This window comes from Nelusetta ayraudi, unplaced genomic scaffold (assembly GCF_046127955.1).
Source record: "Nelusetta ayraudi isolate G7.1 ecotype Tasmania unplaced genomic scaffold, CSIRO-AGI_Nayr_v1 ptg000164l, whole genome shotgun sequence".
Classification (NCBI taxonomy): domain Eukaryota; kingdom Metazoa; phylum Chordata; class Actinopteri; order Tetraodontiformes; family Monacanthidae; genus Nelusetta; species Nelusetta ayraudi.
This window is the reverse complement of record NW_027466214.1, coordinates 67,313-85,000: the sequence shown is the minus strand read 5'-3', so window position 1 is coordinate 85,000 and position 17,688 is coordinate 67,313. Positions and strand designations below refer to the sequence as shown.

The 17,688-nt window shown below is 46.2% G+C and overlaps 2 protein-coding genes and 2 non-coding genes across 11 annotated transcripts in view; all 4 read right to left on the bottom strand.

The window, feature by feature from the left end:
- Positions 1 to 2,178, bottom strand: part of arhgef3l (Rho guanine nucleotide exchange factor (GEF) 3, like) — a 6,694-nt gene extending 4,516 nt beyond the window's left edge. Inside the window, exons 1-6 of one of the 4 annotated variants that reach the window (XM_076014042.1) lie at positions 1,936 to 2,178; positions 1,590 to 1,638; positions 1,442 to 1,504; positions 738 to 788; positions 505 to 609; positions 192 to 350 (exon numbers count right to left, since the gene is read on the bottom strand). In XM_076014042.1, coding sequence (XP_075870157.1) covers positions 192 to 350; positions 505 to 609; positions 738 to 788; positions 1,442 to 1,504; positions 1,590 to 1,638; positions 1,936 to 1,985 — 477 coding nt within the window. In that variant the 5' untranslated portion in view covers positions 1,986 to 2,178. Of the gene's footprint in view, positions 1 to 191; positions 351 to 504; positions 610 to 737; positions 801 to 1,441; positions 1,505 to 1,589; positions 1,639 to 1,935 lie in introns of all 4 variants that reach the window. The other 3 variants (XM_076014043.1, XM_076014039.1, XM_076014040.1) reach the window with 3 other exon arrangements.
- Positions 2,179 to 2,513: 335 nt separating this feature from the next.
- uba1 (ubiquitin-like modifier activating enzyme 1) lies at positions 2,514 to 17,173 on the bottom strand. Of its 5 annotated transcripts, XM_076014074.1 has the most exons (27): positions 17,058 to 17,173; positions 16,802 to 16,938; positions 12,397 to 12,513; positions 11,311 to 11,369; positions 11,052 to 11,220; positions 10,115 to 10,249; positions 9,896 to 10,002; positions 9,723 to 9,813; positions 9,500 to 9,632; positions 9,316 to 9,413; positions 9,064 to 9,210; positions 8,529 to 8,705; positions 8,309 to 8,416; positions 8,111 to 8,191; positions 7,824 to 7,976; positions 7,093 to 7,258; positions 6,786 to 6,982; positions 6,546 to 6,610; positions 6,200 to 6,395; positions 5,679 to 5,753; positions 5,407 to 5,596; positions 5,213 to 5,298; positions 5,031 to 5,123; positions 4,731 to 4,922; positions 4,107 to 4,208; positions 3,904 to 4,004; positions 2,514 to 3,772 (listed from the first exon to the last, which is right to left on the bottom strand). In XM_076014074.1, exons 3-27 carry the CDS (start codon positions 12,511 to 12,513, stop codon positions 3,637 to 3,639), a joined length of 3,174 nt encoding a protein of 1,057 aa, XP_075870189.1. In that variant the 5' UTR covers positions 16,802 to 16,938; positions 17,058 to 17,173; the 3' UTR covers positions 2,514 to 3,636. The 5 variants fall into 5 exon arrangements, with proteins under 5 accessions (XP_075870189.1, XP_075870185.1, XP_075870188.1 ...); XM_076014070.1 differs by lacking the exons at positions 16,802 to 16,938; positions 17,058 to 17,173 and adding an exon at positions 15,709 to 15,922; XM_076014073.1 differs by lacking the exons at positions 16,802 to 16,938; positions 17,058 to 17,173 and adding an exon at positions 14,216 to 14,358.
- LOC142880280 (small nucleolar RNA U6-53/MBII-28) lies at positions 4,474 to 4,578 on the bottom strand. The gene has a single exon (XR_012925411.1). It is a non-coding gene; the product is annotated as a small nucleolar RNA U6-53/MBII-28 (small nucleolar RNA).
- Positions 8,807 to 8,927, bottom strand: LOC142880281 (small nucleolar RNA U6-53/MBII-28). Its single transcript, XR_012925412.1, has one exon. It is a non-coding gene; the product is annotated as a small nucleolar RNA U6-53/MBII-28 (small nucleolar RNA).
- Positions 17,174 to 17,688: the final 515 nt, after the last annotated feature.

Genomic DNA, 17,688 nt, shown 5'->3' with positions numbered 1-17,688 from the left:
GCTCACATCCTCTTTTTTTTCTTCTTTTTTTTTAAAAGAAAGAACAACCCTGCAGTGGCGGCGACCTACTTCACAGAAACGTAGAGCATCCGCTCAGCGCTGTGACCTCAGGCCTGCTGCCATGATGACTGAAAGGGGGGGGGGGGGCTGAGGAAGGTTTTGGTTTTCTGGAAATACCCGCGCGCACTCACCTCCTGACGTTTGATCTCCTTGGCCGTGAGGTCGTGACTCTCCACCGTGTCGCTCCAGCACTGGCTGTTGCGCCGGCGAGGGAAGGACGAGGCCTTGGCGCGGGGCCGCAGCGGGGCCAAGGTCACAGGCCGAGGCTCGGTGCGAAAACTGATGGAGCGCTGCGAGGCGAGGGGGAGCGCAGCGTGCAAAACCAGAAAAAAAGAAGAAGAAAGAGAATGGTCACGTGCGCGGCCGCGATTGCTCCAGCGGGCATGCTTTCTTCCGGGGTTGGGTTTTGGGGGGGGGGGGGGGGTGGGGGGGGGGAGGACATACTGAGATGGACTGGATGCGCTTAAAAGCCGAGGTCTTGGCCGGCGTGATGACCCCCGTCAGGCTGTTGGACTTGGCCACAGGTTTGACTCTTTTGTTGCAGGGCTCCTGAAACGGAATCGGCAAGGACAAAATGTAAAACACCTGAAGACTTTTTGAAGACTTGAAGGGCCACGTTGCTCCGTGGGTCGTTACTGCTCGGCAGTTCTGCAAAAAAGGGGAAGCAGAAATCTCACCTCAGTGTCCTTCATGTGGTCGCACATCATCATTTCGTCCTCCTCCTCGTCGTCCTCGTCATCCTGCAAATATGGGGCAACATGTTGAAGGGCGTTGGTTTCTTTTTTTTTGTTGTTTTTTTTTTTTTTTTTTAGAGGAAGGAGGCGAAGAGGCTGGAGGAAGGAGGCCAGAGAGGAGAGCAGAGACGCAGTGAAGGGGCTGAGGTGGCTCACGGTGCACAGCTCTCGTTTCCTGAGTGACACTTTCAAAGAGGAAGGAGGTTGAAACTGTCTCTCTGTAGTAAAAAAAAAAAAAACAGAAAAAAAAAAGAGAGAGAGAGAGAGACAAGATGTCGGCCTGTTCGGCTCCAACTAACCACCGCACCGGTTGTGCGTTCAGCTTTGCAGTGAAGCAAGAGAGGTGTTTCAAGGTCAGAAAAGTTCACACTTCGAAAAAACAGAAGAAAACAAGTGCCTGTGACCAAAATAGAAAGTGTGTGTTTCTGCTTGTGCATTCACAGCTCAGAGTGAAGCTCTTGACCTTCTCTGCTGCACTATAGAACCGAGCACTGTGGTCAAAGGTGCGGGTTTCTAATTTCCTCTCAAACTGCGAAACAGAGGCCAAGAAAGAAGAGAAGAGTCGACGTAAGCTTCCATGGATGAACTAACTCATCAGTTAATGCACTTTAACCAGGGGAGAGCGAGTGAGTGAGTGAGTGGGTGAGTGAGTGTACCTCTATGATCCGGATCACAGGTCCAGGACCCGGCTGCTCCTGTTTTCTCTTCTTCTGAAAAGCAACAAAACCGCGTGTGTGAGCAGGTTCCTCATCGGCCCCAGAAAGGGAGAGAAGTCGGGGAGAGGACGTGACCTACCCCGGCATGATCGCACACAGAGGGGTGCACTTCACCCGGCAGCGGACACCTGCCGACAAAGACAAACAAAAACAGAACCAAAAAAAAAAAAATGATCCATGGACATCACAAAAAGAGTTGGCCGTGAAAGCGCTGAGCATGCGTTTTTTTTTTTAAAAAAAGAAGAAAAAAAAAAAAGATGGCACTGCTGATCAGTGAGGTCTGGCCACAGGTTTCATGTCTGACAGCCTAAATGCAGATGCGGTTCCACAGATGGACCTCCTACACACCAAGGTCACCCTTAAGAGTCACAGAGAAGAGAAGGAGCCATGGTGGAGAACAGTTTAAGGTTGAACGTGTCTCATACCAGGAAGTCGTCGCCGCCGCTGCTTCTTCACCGGCCTCCTCCACTTCCATCTCTACCCAGCTGTCAGTGCATGTCCAGAGACGTCGGCCGTCCTCGAAGGGCGAGAGGTCCAAATTCACCGCAGCAGCAGCAGCAGCAGCAGCAGGCTTCCTCCGGCTAGTCAGCGTGCAGTGCAGCAGCAGTTGTTTGCAGAGTCGTTGCAGCTCTTCCTTCTCGCTTTCTTCCTCATCTCACAATCGACCACATCCTTTTGAATCGCACTCTTCATGCATCGTGTGTGTGTGTGTGTGTGTTCATCGCAGGGAGGAGCTTTTCAAAGCTGCACTTTTCTCAATTTTCCACCAGTTAACTATGGCACCGTACTTTATTCTCAATCAACCAGCCAACCGGCAGTAAAACAGCAAACTTGAGGATTTAAATGAGTTGATCACCTGTGGGTTGACAAGTGGCTGCGACTCTGGTGAAGATACTAAAAGCCACACGCAGCTCAGGCCGCACACACATTACGCGTTTTGACAAGTTGCCGTCCACTGAGCAACAGTGGCGCCTGCAGTGACGGAAGAAACAAACAAGTCGAGCATGTTTTACATCTTTATTCACTAATCACACTAAGTGTTCCCACTTCTCGATACATTTCATCACCTTGTGTTTGTATACTGTAGTCATTTGGAGGTAAAGTAGAAAGAAGACAGTTTATGAACATTGAGGGGTGTGTCCAGAATTTCTCCGCCCTCATCCACGTAAAATGCAATAAAAATGAACAAAACACATAAAACAAGGAGCAAAGTAAAAACTGGTGACCCGTCTCACACATGGTGCTGGTTGAGGCTCCGCTGGAGCGGCTCCTCACACCAGTGACCACTGTGCGGGTCTGAATGGTTCCAGTCAGGACAGGTTTTCCAAGAGGGGTTTTTTATTTATTTTATTTATTTATTTATTTTTAACAGGCATCTTCAAGTGCTTCTACCATTTTATAATGTGGTCTGGTGGAGAGTTGCAGGAAGTGTTTTACAGAGTGGAGCAGATTCCTTTGTGTGTGCTGACGGTCTTGGCTTAACTTTTATTTTATCGAGGTCCATTTTTATCAGTTTATTTTTCCTTTTTAAACAAAACTTGTGTGGGGGCTGAGGTGCACGAGACAGGGGTCGCAGGAGGGGGAGGGGAGGAGGGAAGAAAGCAGGGAGGACAGAGGGGAGACAGATGACTGGCTGCGTTTAATGACCCTTCCTCAGGTGCACTGGTGGGACTGTGAGGATGCGGCGGATGGACGTGGGCGGAGCTACCGAGTGCCCAGAGAAGACTAAGGCTTAAAAAAAAAAAAAAAACAGAACTCAGCAAAGATCTTGGGCTACTGAGAAACATGAGGAGGTCTAGTATGCATGCTGCTCCTTCCTTCCCTCCCCCCTTCAATGGCCGGAGCGGATCCCTAACACGCAGACGGGCGTCACGATGTCAGCTTCCGGGGACTATGTACACTCAGGCACAGGGTCACACACAAACCATGGGCCGCAAAAAAAAAAAAAAAAAAACAACAAAAAAACATCATAAACAACTGATTGATCCAGAGGAGCTGAATGCCATCAACTCACTCTCCCACTCCCCCGTCCCCATTCCAGAACTCAACTCCTCATTCAGGGCAACCCCCCTCCCCCTTCCTTCCCCTCCCACCCCCTCTTCCTGTGGACGGGTCCAGGGTGGAGCTCAGCGGATGGTGTATCTGACATAGGGAACCTCCACGTCCTCGTCCGACAGGTCGTTGCAGCACAGCTCGAACACCAGGGCTTTCACATGCTTGCCCAGCTTCTTCTTGGACACCTTGGTCACGATCTCGGTCATCCTGCAGGATGCACGGAAGGAAGGAAGGAAGGAAGGAAGAAAAAAAAAATCAAATAATAATTTAAAAAAAGAAATGACAACAGCTTCTGACAGATGGGAAGTGGGACGTGCAAGTGTTGAGCTGGTACTCACGGCAGGTCGAGTCTCTCTTTGAGTTTGGCCGCAGGCATAAAGAAGGAATAGAGCATGGACACTCCCTGAGACAGCATGGTGATCTCCAGTTTATGCTCGTTCTGGAAGGAAGGGAAGGAGAGAGGAGAACGGTAAGAGGAGACCAAAAGAGAAAGGAAGAACAAAAAAAAAGAAAAAAAAAGAAAAAGAAGGAAGCACTGTACTTTAAAGTGGTCCAGGAACTGTCGGAGGGTCATCTCCTCGCCGCTGGACTGCTGCCCCGTGACTTCAAACCGATCCCACAACGACCACTCAATCTCGTAGTACTGCATTAGAAAAAAAGAGGGTATGCAGACCGAGGTAAGCCAGCTAAATATCAGGACAATACTGAACAAATGCATCACTGATGTGTCAAAATGTTCAAGGCTCATTTCTCCCAACTAAATATTTGGGACTGTCACACCATCAGCAGTGTGAGGTGCTTTTATGCAATATCAAAGATCTTTATTTGTCCCATACTCATGCTGGATGTGCAGCGAACAAGCAGCGTGATAATGTGTAATGTTTTAACTAGAGATTCCACATAATGTGTTGCCATACTGCGTGAGAAGGCGAGTTAAACTCACTTGCACCCAGGACAGATTCACAAAATCTGCCTGGTGCATCAGTATTAGCATGGCTGAATCATCACAGGAGAACAGACTGCTGCCTTACGACGGCGCCCACATCCTGTGTGTGTGTGTGTGTGTGTGTGTGTGTGTGCGTGTGAGTGAGACAGAGAGAGAGATAGACGTTTTGGAACATGTTAAGAGCTGAAAAGCAATGTGCTGATTCTGCAGGTACCTCACCTTGTGCCTGGGAGCAGCAATGGGCTCGGAGAAGGCGAAGAAGGGCAGGGCCAAGTTCATGAAGCCATTCTTGAACGACTCCAGCTTCTTGTGTCCCTGGATGATCTTGATGAGCTCTAGACACACCAGGCCCACCACTGCCGCTGTGGTCGTAGCAATCGCAGGGATGATCTTGCCAGCTATCAGTTTGCTCTGGCAAGAAAATGAAGGGTCAGTGAGTGCAGCCAGAAAGCATGAAAGACTAGAGACATCGGGTCCAATCGTTGAGTGTGAAGCACTGGACAGCTGCCTCGCTCCCACCTTGTGTCTATCTGCTGGGGGAATGTCGTAGTTCTCTGCCCTCAGGTTGGATGCTGCTACGATAAAGTCCATATGGAAATTGGTGTCGTCATCCTAGACGCAGGAAGAAACACCATCAGGCGACCAGACAGAGCTGGGCATGTAGGTCACAATGAGGACGTAAAGGAAAAAAAATGATCTACCTTCTCAAAGTCAAGGGGGCTGAGATTGAACTGGGAAGTCTCAGGAGTAGGCAGCTGGGTCTTCAGTTCCTCCAGTCTAGAGTCGTCTGATCATACAGGGATCAATGAGTCTTAATTAGAACATCTCAGATCTTCAAAGCGGGTGATGATTAGAAGTGTTCAGCTGCTTTGGTGCAGATAAACGTGCGTCTCACCGACGGAGGAATTGCTGTTCTGCAAGTCCTGGTCGGACACGTGGATTTTGACCCCCGAGCGAGGAGTAAACACGGGCACGTTGACATTCTGTAGAATCTTCGCCAAGCCTGCACGGTCGGTGCTACCTGGCAAGCCGTACGTCTGGGCGAGCAGGTTGGCTCCTGCCAGCACGTAGTCCATGTGTAGCTCCTGCCAAAAAACCAGCCTCCAGTTACATCCAACCTGGAACATGGACTGGTGCACGAGCTGTGCTCAAGAACGCTGAACTTACGTTGCTAGTGCTAAAGTCTAGGGGATGAGGACACCTCTTTGGGCCAGACCAGAAGGGGGCGCCAGAGCTTGTAAGCTGAGAAATAAAAACATGAATCAATGCGTTTTAATATACATGTATCTTTTTTTTTTATTTATTTTTTATTTAAATCAATCAACTTTTATTTGCACAGTGCTAGAACACATCCAAAGATGTCTCAAAGCGCTTTGCACAGAGGAAAACCAACTCGGCTGAATTAAGGCTGAACACAAAATCTCACACGCAACTTTCAACTACTGCTAAAGCAGCAGTCCGAACGGTAAAGTGGTCGTTGTTACAGTTTAAGAATCCTTGTCTGAGGAACTCTAAAGCCCTCGTTTTCTCCAACCTTGGTTCAACACTAGTAATTGAAAAAAAAAAACCCCAAAAAACCAAAAAACAAAACAGAGATAAGATCTTCCGAGATGGTGTGAGCAGTCAAAAATAAACCAAGGAAAATGACGACGACGACGCAGATAACAATCATTAGCACACTCACACACCTGATCTGGGGGGAAGTTGTGCAATAGCTGCCGGATGTTGTTGCTGTACTGACACTGCCAGTGGTTGCGAGCCCAGGCGACACAGTCTGCCCAGCTGTGGGGACAGTCTGTGACCAGACTCTTGTAAACGGCCTCCAGCACCTCCACAGGCTGAGCCCCGGTAAGCTTCAGGGTGCGTTCCATGAACTTTGGATCTCTGGAAAGAGAAAGTTGATTATCGACCCGGCGACCTGAAGGACCAATCACCTCTATCCTATGTTGTTCTGCTATGTTGTCAACAAGGTAACCATACAACAAGGGCTAAAAATGATCATTTTGAAATTGCATAATAAAGGAGGACACTCACGTGAGGTACTGCATGGCGCTCTCTGGTGGCTGTTTGAAGAGACCCTCAAACTCATCACGGGCCCACTAAAGACAAGACACAAGAAAGGACAAGAGCAAGGTTATTATTATTTTATAATCAACAAAGTCAGAAAAGAAAAACATTTCATCAAGATTTCTACCATCTCATGATGCCATTTCTATATTTCAGAGCCAAATTCAAAATGATTGGCTCCGACAGACAGCCTCTCCAGACACCCACCTGCAGCGTGTGCTCGATGGCGTTGGGGAAGTTTTTGAGGGTGCAGATGGGGATGGACTTTTCAGGCGGGTCCTGGCTGGAGCTGTAGGATTCTGTGAGGAAGGGGATCACAACCTGGACGTTGCCTTTGGTTCCCAGTGTGCCGGACTCCAGTAAAGGTTTGCGGTAGTACACGCACCTCCGATCCATGTACATACCTGTACAACAGAGAAAAACAATGCAGCTAAGGAAGCTCGGAGAGATGGAATTCAACGACAAACAGCTAATCAAGGACTCCAATGAACTGACAGACGTCTGCTTTTCTTACGTGCGTCAACATTGTCAAGTGCATTGGCCACTCCGTCCAGGCTCTCAAAGAAGTCGTCGTCATAGACTCGCTCCGTGTCGGGTCCCACCCGGTTCTGATGGGGCGTGATCCTGATGGATGGGTTCATCTGCTTCACAGCAGCAGCTGCTGTGTCACTCTTCATTTTCTAAGAGTACATAAAGAGGGATATTATTAGTTTTGGCTTCAAGTGAGTTGGAAAAAAAACAAGTGCTGAATAATGGTCTTCTTGAAGCTGCCAAAACAAAATGATAGAAAAAAGTATTTATAAAAGTTATTTCAGTGCCCAGAGATTTTTAATACAGCGCTATGCCGACTGTGAAAACTCAAGGCACACGCTGTCCTCAGATAAGACTCAGTGAGGACACATCACTCCTTGAAAAAAATACATTCTAATCAATTTGTATAGATTGGCATTTTTTCAATTTGTTTGACTTTCAGCACATTAAACAAACATAGCATTATAAAAAAACATTCCACTAAGTAAGTCTCCTGGCATTCTGAGGTAACCAGATAGTGTCGAGCTGCGACAACAGCCTACAGCCATTGAGTGAAAAAGCTATGTTTAAGTTTTATAAAGAGCAGGAAATAATCTGAAGTCAATTTCATGGGTTAACTTAACTGATAAAAAAACCCCAAGGATAACTCATCAACTTATCCAAACATTCTGCTTTTCAGGCGCCATAAACGAGAAGAGCAGAGCAAATACTGACCGTGACGTCAGACGGTCTGAAGAGAAACTGTCTGTTGAGGTTCGACTTCTCAATGGTGTCCATGTCCGTTACGATGACCTCGCCCTCCCCAGCTGCCAGGCCCACCATGGCAAAGTTTTTCATCAGCTCACAGCCGATGGCGCCCGCCCCCACCTGGAATCATAAACATTTTGTTCAATAAAAATTCCTCACAACAGTCGGGAGAAAAAAAACCCACGCCGGCAGAACAGTGACAGCAACGCAGGTGCGAAACATAGAAACAGACGCGCACACACGAGCCCACTCACCAGGAAGTAACGCTGCTTGCCAAGCAGCTCCTGCAGCTTTGAGCCAAAAACTGCAATTTGCCCATCGTAACGGCAGTTCCTCTGAAAGGAGGAGATTAAAAAAAGAAACTGGTGTAACACAACTGTTCACGATCATGCCGCTCATCCATCTTTTATCAGCAGCTCTGACCATCGCCGCGGTTGCCAATTCACACTTACAGGGCTGCATTCCTCCTCTGTCAGCATGACGCCATCCTCTTCAGCCAGGCACTCCAGGGCATCGAAGTACAACCACTGCATGATGGGCATGAATTTTCCAGTGCACGCCTACGGAAGGAAACGAGTCATGGAGAGGGATCAAAGGGAATACATGACTTTCTGTCACAGTTTCTGCACCCACGTAGAGCAACGTGACAGGATTATGAGGCAACAGACTGACCTTCATCACTTCCTGTGCAGCCAGACCCCCGATGAAGGCATTGACAGGGGCCAGGTCACCAGCAGCAACATAGGACAGTTTCTTGAGGAGAGCCTCGTCCAACTGCTCTACTTTGGCTGATCCTGTCTGGGTAGAGTTCAACTCTTTGACCAGAGACAGCAGCTCCTCACCATCAGCCTGGAACACAGAGAACCCAACATGTTACAGCTAAACCAGCGTGTCCAGTACCATTCAAATAGTCCTGTTAAAGGGTCACTGTAATCTTTTTTTTTTTTTTTACTCCTCAGCACACACTGAAAACGTCAGCGTGAGAAGGTGAGTTGAACTCACTTGCACCAAGGCAGACATGCAAAATCTGCCCGGTACATCAGTATTAGCATGGCTGAATCGTCACTGGAGAACAGACTGAAATCCACACACTGATGATTTTTCACATTTGTGGACTTGAATTATTTTCTATGAGAAAATCATCAATGCACACACTTTTTCAGTACCATGCAAGACACATGCAAGAAACAAAACAGTGAGGCTTAACCTGGCTCCAGGGTGTGGGAAGGCGGCTATGTTTCTTCTGGAAAGCATAGATAGCCTGGAAGCCCAAATGAAGCTGCCCTGGTCGATCAAACTTGGCAAAGTCTGTCATCATGAACTCTGGCTCACTCATGGAGGAAGAAAGAGATTTCTGCAGACAATGATAAAAGACTCAGCTTAGAAAACAACTCATTGTGATAGCGTTTTGATGACCGTTTTGACATTACGACTCAACCCGTTAACGAGAGTCACTTACAAAGGAGATCTTCTTGGGCATCTTGACCTGGGAGACGATTCCTCCTCTCACATAGTCTGTATAGCCAGCTGTGTCGCAAATGCTGAAGGTGTAGGGGCCTGAAAGCAAATAGTCCCGATAGTTTTAATGGTCTTAACACGGGCAAGTCCACCATCAGCTTCTCCAGAACGGAACAAGGCCTCACCCAGGACTTTGATCTCCACTGGCTGGCAGCCATTGAGCTCCGTCATACCCTGAACCTCAGTGAAGGTCACGTAGTCTCCACTCTCAAAGCCGTGACGAGCCTCATCCAGACACGTGACCACTCCCGGATTGTCCTGCACGGATCACAGCAAGACCGGTGTCAAAAAGCACACTTTACCATCCTATAACATCAGCAAGGGGAACAAAACACTGCATAGACAAACCTTTGTGATCATGGATATCATGGCACTCAGAGGCTGCTCTCCGTTGGTATCGTACACGATCATGTCGTCACCAAAGTCGCAGAAGAGTTGCCTACAAAGAACAATGCACAAACATTAAAACGGTGTTTGGACTGATGGCAAAGTGGTGCAGTGAAGGCTTCTCAGGAACTCACCCAAAGAGACCACGAGTGTCAGCAATGACCAGCTTGATTCCTTTGTTGTGACATAACTCCCCCAACTGATGCTGCTCCTCCAAAGTGGAGTTGGTCAGCACCACCACCTGAGGGTCCAAACAACCACATCAAGACATTCCTTTTTTTTTTTAAAAGGGCAATCTTCCACCATGTTCGCAGTGATGAAGACGGCTGGACATTCTGCAATTCCATTTATACCTGGAACTTGGTCAAGCAGTCCTCGGTGAGAGCGCCAGTGCAGGCTGTCACAGGCACATAACTGTTGAGTTCAGCCAAACGAGACTGACTCACTTCTGCTCTGTTCTTCCCCAAATCCTCTTCCCGAAGGTAAAACTGAAACGAAAGGCAGTTTCCTTTGAGTTCTGATGTAATAAATGAAGCAAAGGGCAATGGAGTGAGTAATAATATAAAGATGGGTGGGGTTCCTTGTGCACTTCATTCAAACTTCAATTTAAAACGCATGAGCTTTGGCCAACATCTGAGTTATTGAAGGTGATTATTATACATAAAAAACTGAAATCACATACAGCAGTTGAAGACCTGCAAGACTCTGGCTCAGTGCAGACACTCCACCGGGGCACTGGGCTGTGCACGCATTTTAATCAAGTCTGTACACGCACGCTATATTGTTGAAAAAGTCATATCACGAACCTAACCCTAACTGGAGTTACTGCTTCAGTCTTAGCGTTTGTTCACGGGTGAAATAAGACCTCACCAACAAGCCAAACACATAAGAGATTTTATGGAGGTAAAAAGTAACACGTGACATACTTTATTAGTCCAATATATATTTTATGACTTGGCCCCTGTCAATTGGATGTTCAGGGCCTCCAACTACCAACATCAACAACCGCTGATACTGCAAAACAGCCTCACGCCCTACTCTGATGATGACCCAGAGACCACCTGCTGATGAATGCGGGTCAGGCTATGGTGAGCCGCAGTGGGGGTGGCTGCAATTGTCGTTTTGGACAGAAACAATGCAACGCAAGTGACTCATATGGAGATTAATTGCAGCTGGGAATTAGGATTAGAGCCAAGCACTAACAAAAAAACAAAAATATTGCACAATAAACCGTTTCACACTGTATTGTAAGACAAGGCTAGTGAGTGATCCATGCACCCCTGTACACACCTGGGAGGAAAGATCCCTCCATTCTGCAACTCCTTGGTCGTGCACAGTCACACTCCGAACTCCTCCCAAGATGACATTCTTGGCAATCTCCACTCCCAGGCCTCTCATACCAGAGATGAGGACATTGGAGTTCTGCATGCGCTTCATAGCATCATGGCCCAACACGTAGCTGCAGGCAAGAGCGCACAATCAGCACAGATAAAACCAAAGTACACTTTGAATGGTGACAATTTACAGAGTCTAGAAATGCGGTGCTTACAGTTGTCTGGAGTACAGGCCTTCATCGATTTCAGCATCATTTCCATTCTTAGCCATGCCCTGTGGAGAGAAATAGGTTTCAATAATGCTCTTTACTAAATTCTATTCCCCCCCCGCCCCTGATTTGAAACAACATAAAAAAATGAGTTAATTCTTAAACCTTACTACACATTTCTCGCATGTGTATGACAACATACATTGAAAGTTAAGGGAGAAATCTGTTGTAAATGTTTGCTTATCTTGTGTAATCACTTCATTTTAATTGGTTTAAAGAGGTCTCGCCTTGTCAGGTTGCAGTTGCTAATAAGAAATTGTTTGTAGTCTGTCCTTCCTAATTAAAGGAAAATTAAATGAATTCAAAGGCCTGAAAAACATTAAAATCAATCACAAGAGCAAACCGTACTCTGCTTTTAGAATATTGAACGATAAACTAAACATCTGGAAATTTTTTATGCAATGTCTACTTTGCATGCTATACAAAAAAAAACTAAAAAAACTAAAATGGCTGACATACATCTGACAGACAATTCTCACCCATTGATTTACCAGAAAACAGAATGGAGACTTAAAGAGGTTCTTCAATGCACAAAGAACAGTCATCATGTCACCTCTGAGTTTTAAAGGGGACCTCTGAAAATAACAATTCCTAAACTTTTTTGTGCCCCTTGTGTTGACTTCACACCGTCTTGTTGCATTACTGTAACGCTATAATCGTACCTCAGAATTTCTCTTCCACTTTTATATACCAAAGACAACAAAAGGTGGAACTCCACTTTTATATACAAAAGACACCAAAAAGGTGGAAGGATAAAAGGCAAATAGAATTTTTCCAACACTTTGGCATTTCATTATCTGCATGTTGAATGGAAGAACAGACTACGAGGAAGATGGACCCATTTCCTAATAAAGCAGTAAATCCAGTCACATGAACTGATGCTGCAGAAAATGACTAGAGCGAAAACCGATGGCAGGAATGCAACATTTCCAATGCAACTTGCTCTTAAACGTAATGGATGAAGATGTGCCGACAGCACAGCCAAATGGGCATCGACGAATTTTGAAGAGAGTGCATCAAATTCAAGCTTACGTTGGCAGGTGTATGGGGCAGATCAGTTCTGACAGAGTTAGAGGAGGAGCAATGGGATCCCGTCTTCGTCTCTGTTCCTGACAAGCGACGCTTCTTGGACAGCGGCGAGCTGGACATCTGTAAAACACCAAGTCATGAATATACACGTATGCAGCTTGGAAGGCGAAGAGACCGAAACCAAGCTGCTCTGGTTATCGATTCATATTTTACACAAACTTGGTTTATAGGGGAAATGAATGATACATGGATGCATTAAAAAAAAACCTAATTAAACTAACAGCGGACACTTTCGCAGAGAGCTTATATTTTGGTTTTATACACGAGGGATGTATAAATAATTCAGGGCCGTGGTTCAATTGCACGCTGCTAAAGGCCACAGAATTCCTTGATGTTGAAGGGAGGACTTCTAGTCGAGGGGCAGCTGCTCTGGCCCCAGTCCAAAATCACAAACCTGTCAGAAAACCTAGCGCCTAGGAAGAGTCATGAATAGCAGCATTATCCTCCATTTAGTTCTTTTCCAGCTTAGGGACAACACTGGCCTGTTCATACGTTCCTATTGTTGATTTTTCGCCGGTTGAGGACTGCCAATGCCACTCCGAGCAAAAAGAGCTGAATCATTAAAACTTCACTGCGGTAAAGTGAACAACACCTCATGGTGCTTGCAGGTGAACAATACAACGCTGGAACTGTCCTCCGGTAGAAAAAAAATAAATAAAAAATAAAGCTGTGGTTAAAACCCAAGCGTAATTATTTTTTATATATTGGCAAATCCGTGATTAAATATATAATCCGACCACAGACACACAGAGGAAATGAAACACACCGACTCTCCAATGGATTCCCACCCCATGGCAAACGAGGTAAGACACTATTTCCGCATCCAATGCAGATAAATCACAAGCAACGTAAACGAAACCGGTTGTACACCACACGCCTAATGACAATTCGATAGCCGCGTGCTTATTTTTATTTTTTATTTTTTAACTTTATGGCAGCGGTAGACTTAAATTCACAACATTCAGACTGTAGCCCGACCTGTGTCTGTTTGTTCAAAATGAAAGCATCCGACCCGATTACAGCGAAGCACCGTGTCACTCGGCTCGCTGGTACAGCAGCTCAATTGAGAGACTGAATACACAAGGTTTGCTTCCTGGTAATGCTCTGAAAAAAATAATATATATATATATATAAATATATATATATTTTTCCCGAAACAAAATGTCAGTCAACAGTGCCAAGAAGAGTCCGCTTAAGCAGGATGCCGGTTACTAATCGGTTAAGTGATTTGGCAAGCACACAAGACGGTACATGAATAACTTAAAGGAAACCGGGAAAACAGCAGACTGCTAGCCGGCCCATTGGCAGCTCGGCCTAGGCCCGTGTTTTTCCTGGTGCGAACACAACTTTACAAGCTAGCCAACGTAGCTGCGCCTCAACCTGCTCATAAAATGCCTGACGCCGCGTTCAAACGGACACATTTAGATCAATCAGAGCAACGCTATTTGTGTCCGTAAACCTAAATTGTCACGGCCCAACTTCAACGTAAAGGTTTTTGTTTTTCTTCTTCTTCTTCTTCCTTCGACAATGAAAGACTAGCCACTGCACTCGTGCTTCATTGATCTCCCTTTTCTTACCAATAATCCTTCTCGGTCCCTTCCCAACGCGAACCCGCTCCTCTCCCGCGGTGCCTAGACGCCAGCAATGTCGAAACTTGTAAATCCGACGGGTCGTACGAAAGAACAGAAACGCGGCTCGGGAATTCGTGGGGGTCGCACAATATTGTCGAGTCACTATGTCGTTGTGGCTGAGAGGCTCTTACATGTATATGCGCTGCTGCCTTTGCGACTGCAGACGGGAACAAAACCAAAATGGCAGATGGAGAGAAAGGGGGGAGGCTGTGACGCAGGGAAGGGCGTCTGTGAACATGCTGTCAGGCATGCGCGCAGCCCATTGGGTGACAAGCCGACGCCAACGCGCACATGTCCCGCCCCCCCCCCCCAACTACCAGAAAATGCATATCATGTACATTAATGTACAATGAAACCGCTCCGACTTCTTGGAGCGAGCTGCGGGAGAAAAAGGCTTTGCGTTTCATTGCACACAGGTTGACGAGACGTTTTGAACAAGAGTCTGAACTCGAGGTTATCTCGCGACTATTCCGATATCTTTCAAAAGTAATGAGCATTCTCCCGAGGCAACCATCCCAAGTCACAAGAGTAACAAAAACCTTTGTTTCCGTGAACTGGTGACGAGTCGGTTTCTACCGGAACCTCGCAGCTTACATCTATCTCCTGGGGAACCTGCTATACCGCACTGTGAAATAAAACATTACATTCGGACCCCATGGTCTGCATCACATGAGTAGAGTGTTCTGAAGATTTTTAGGGGAGGAGGGGGGGGGTTCATCTGTGCACATGTTACCGGAGTCTACTGGTCAAGCAGTGATAACTGAGGCAGCTACAAGAGTAATAATTAGACAAGACTGGATGCTGAGCGTCTGGGCAACCGGTCACATCGGGGTTAGGGGCAAGGCATTCCTTGCAGACAGAATACTGGGGGAGGGGGTGCCTGGGAAATGACAAAGGCCCAAGAAAAGAGTGGGCCGCATATTCTTGGGTACACATGCTGAGGGTTCCCCTACGTACAATTCATGCTGTATTAGAAAAGGCCACTTTTCCCCCCCAGTATTTTGTTGCAAGTGAATCGCGTGAATGTTGATGGGCTTGGCACGAAATTAACTTGCATCTCCAAAGACATTAAAAAAAAAAAAATGTATTGCATTTAAGTTGGCGACGCAACTCCTTCCTCGTACTTTTGTACCGTTTATCGACTCGTGTCCACCGAGATGAGGGGTCATCTGGGGTGTTTTATTATTCCAAAAGTTGCCTGCGACAAGTTAGCTTGGCGACGGCTTTTTTCAACATTGCGTCCACATAGTGTTTGTGGCCACTAGCTCCAATGCTATCGTCAACCTTATTTACAAAGAACACCAATTAACGCAACATTCACGTGCACGTCAAATATGCTACGCCGATTTCGCGGTAACAGTTGCCTGATAGTGGTTTACTGGCTTCGATCGACGCAGGCAGCTGGACTAGCCATAAAAGCTAACGGTAACTAACGTTAATGAGCATCAATAACTCAGATCAAACGACTGCGTAGTTGTTAGCTCGTGCGCGCTAGCGCCAAAGCTATCTAGCCACCCGACGACTTTTTCCCACTTCCACCGCTGTTAGCTATCCTGCTAACGTTAGCCAACTAGCTGGGGCTAAAACAACCAATACGCAGCTTACACAAGTGTGCGCAACTTACCACATCCGATATTACTCGGCCTGAGCTGTAGTATTGAAAAATTGATGTTATTCAAGTAAGGAACCTATCAGAGACCGTAAGTGTTCAGGACTGTTGCTGCTGCCTGCAAACTGGAAAGTGTGTCAGGGTGGCGGGCTCTCTCTGTGAGTTTTTTTTTCCGCTGGACGATTGCCTGCCCGGCTGATCTTGAACCGTTTCCCCTCACTCTATTTCATATGAATGCAAAGCAAAGCAGCAACATGTGCACGTTACAGGCACAACCATTACGCGCATCCTCAAGGGGTCACCGTACCGGGGATCGATTTCAGTTAACTGAAAGAAAATTAATTACATGCCATTGAAACCATCGCAAAAAGCTTCGTGTTAAAACAAAGTGTTGGTTTCAGCGTGATTCCATCGTGACTTAGTGCTATTGTACAATGTGTACTTTAGTCGCCCCACCCCCCGCGAAAACGCTGCTTTTCGACGGTTCCCATGTTCCTACAGAGCATGATGGTACTTGTATGCTTCGTGCGATGAAAACCACAGCCGGGAGAAAGAACGCGGCGAACTTGTTACCTTGGATAGAAACTTCAGAGAGATTTAAAGTTTTCGTTCGAACGTTAGTTTAAATGCTTTAGTTAAAGGCTTGTTTGTTTTTTCCCCCCCTCTACCCCTCTTTTATTCACATACCATTTTATGCAGATGTTACTCGATGGCTATGATTAAATTGATATCAGGAAGTTTCGTGTTTGTGAATTCGAGACGGAACAAAGATTAAGTATCAAAATAGTTACATGTCATGATATTCCCCCCCGCCCCCCCCCCTTTTCTTTCTTTCTTTCTTTTTTTTTTTTTTTTTGTCAGGAGGTGGGAGTGTTTAATGCTGAGTTCTCTGGTGGCTGGACTCCAAATAGCCTAGTAGTGTTTCTGTACTTGTCAGCCTCCTCTATAAGATGGTGTGGTTTAACCGGTTACTGCTTTTATTTCTGTTTTGTTTTTTGTTTTTTGTCACCCAGCCCAGTGTTACCACAAAGGAAGGCAATGTTGTTGAAGCATAATTTTTGTATACACGTGTGTGTCTTGCAGGGCCCTCAGATGCTGAGTGGGATACCTTTATGAACTGGAGTACACAGCCAGAGGTTGCTGTCTGTTGTGACGTTTGCAGACTCAAATAGCTGATCAGTGCACCTCAGGTGGAATAACAGCCCTTTTGCTGTGTTGAAAAATAGTCCACAACAGTGGGGTTTTCTGGTAGAAAAGTGAAAAGTAAAGATTTATTAATTTTCTTTGTAAAGTATGCACTATATCAGCATACATTTCTGCATCTCAACCCTCACAATTCACAAAATTACGAGCAGCAAATGTACCTGTCCCGCCAGTATAGCCCAGCTTATATGCAGGCACTCTGAGCAGTCTCTCCTAAAAGCAGCAGACTTAACCAACATCTCCTGTGGTTATTTTCCTCTCTATTGACAAGTGCCTCACACAACCCCACTTTAAAATTACAGAGATATCCCTTTAACAAAGACAGACCAAAGGATCAAAGCCCTGATAAAAGTCATGGGAAGAGGAGAATCATTCTTTGCAGAGCAATAAGATTGACCTTGTAATTAAAATAATCCTGCTAAAGCCACTGAAAAGGAGACCCTGGAATTTCTTTCATTTGTGCACAAGCTCGGAAGAGAATGCGGCAGAGTGAACGTTATGAGAAATTCAAGAATATCACTTGTAAAGCTCGGAATGACCATAAAGAGAATGACAAGTAACAGAATACAACACAATTTCCAAGGTTGGGGTCAGTAAATGGCACCTATCGATCTTCTGCAGGCACATATGGGAATGACAAGCCTGCAACCTGCGGTCATCTGGGCTCTGTGGCCCTACATTTTTTAGTCCAAATGCTCAGTGTCCAGAATGCCTCAGGTAAACTGATTTCAGTTGTCTTTTTTTTTTTTTATGAAATTTCAGCCACACATTGGAAAGCTGTAGAGTAGCCCT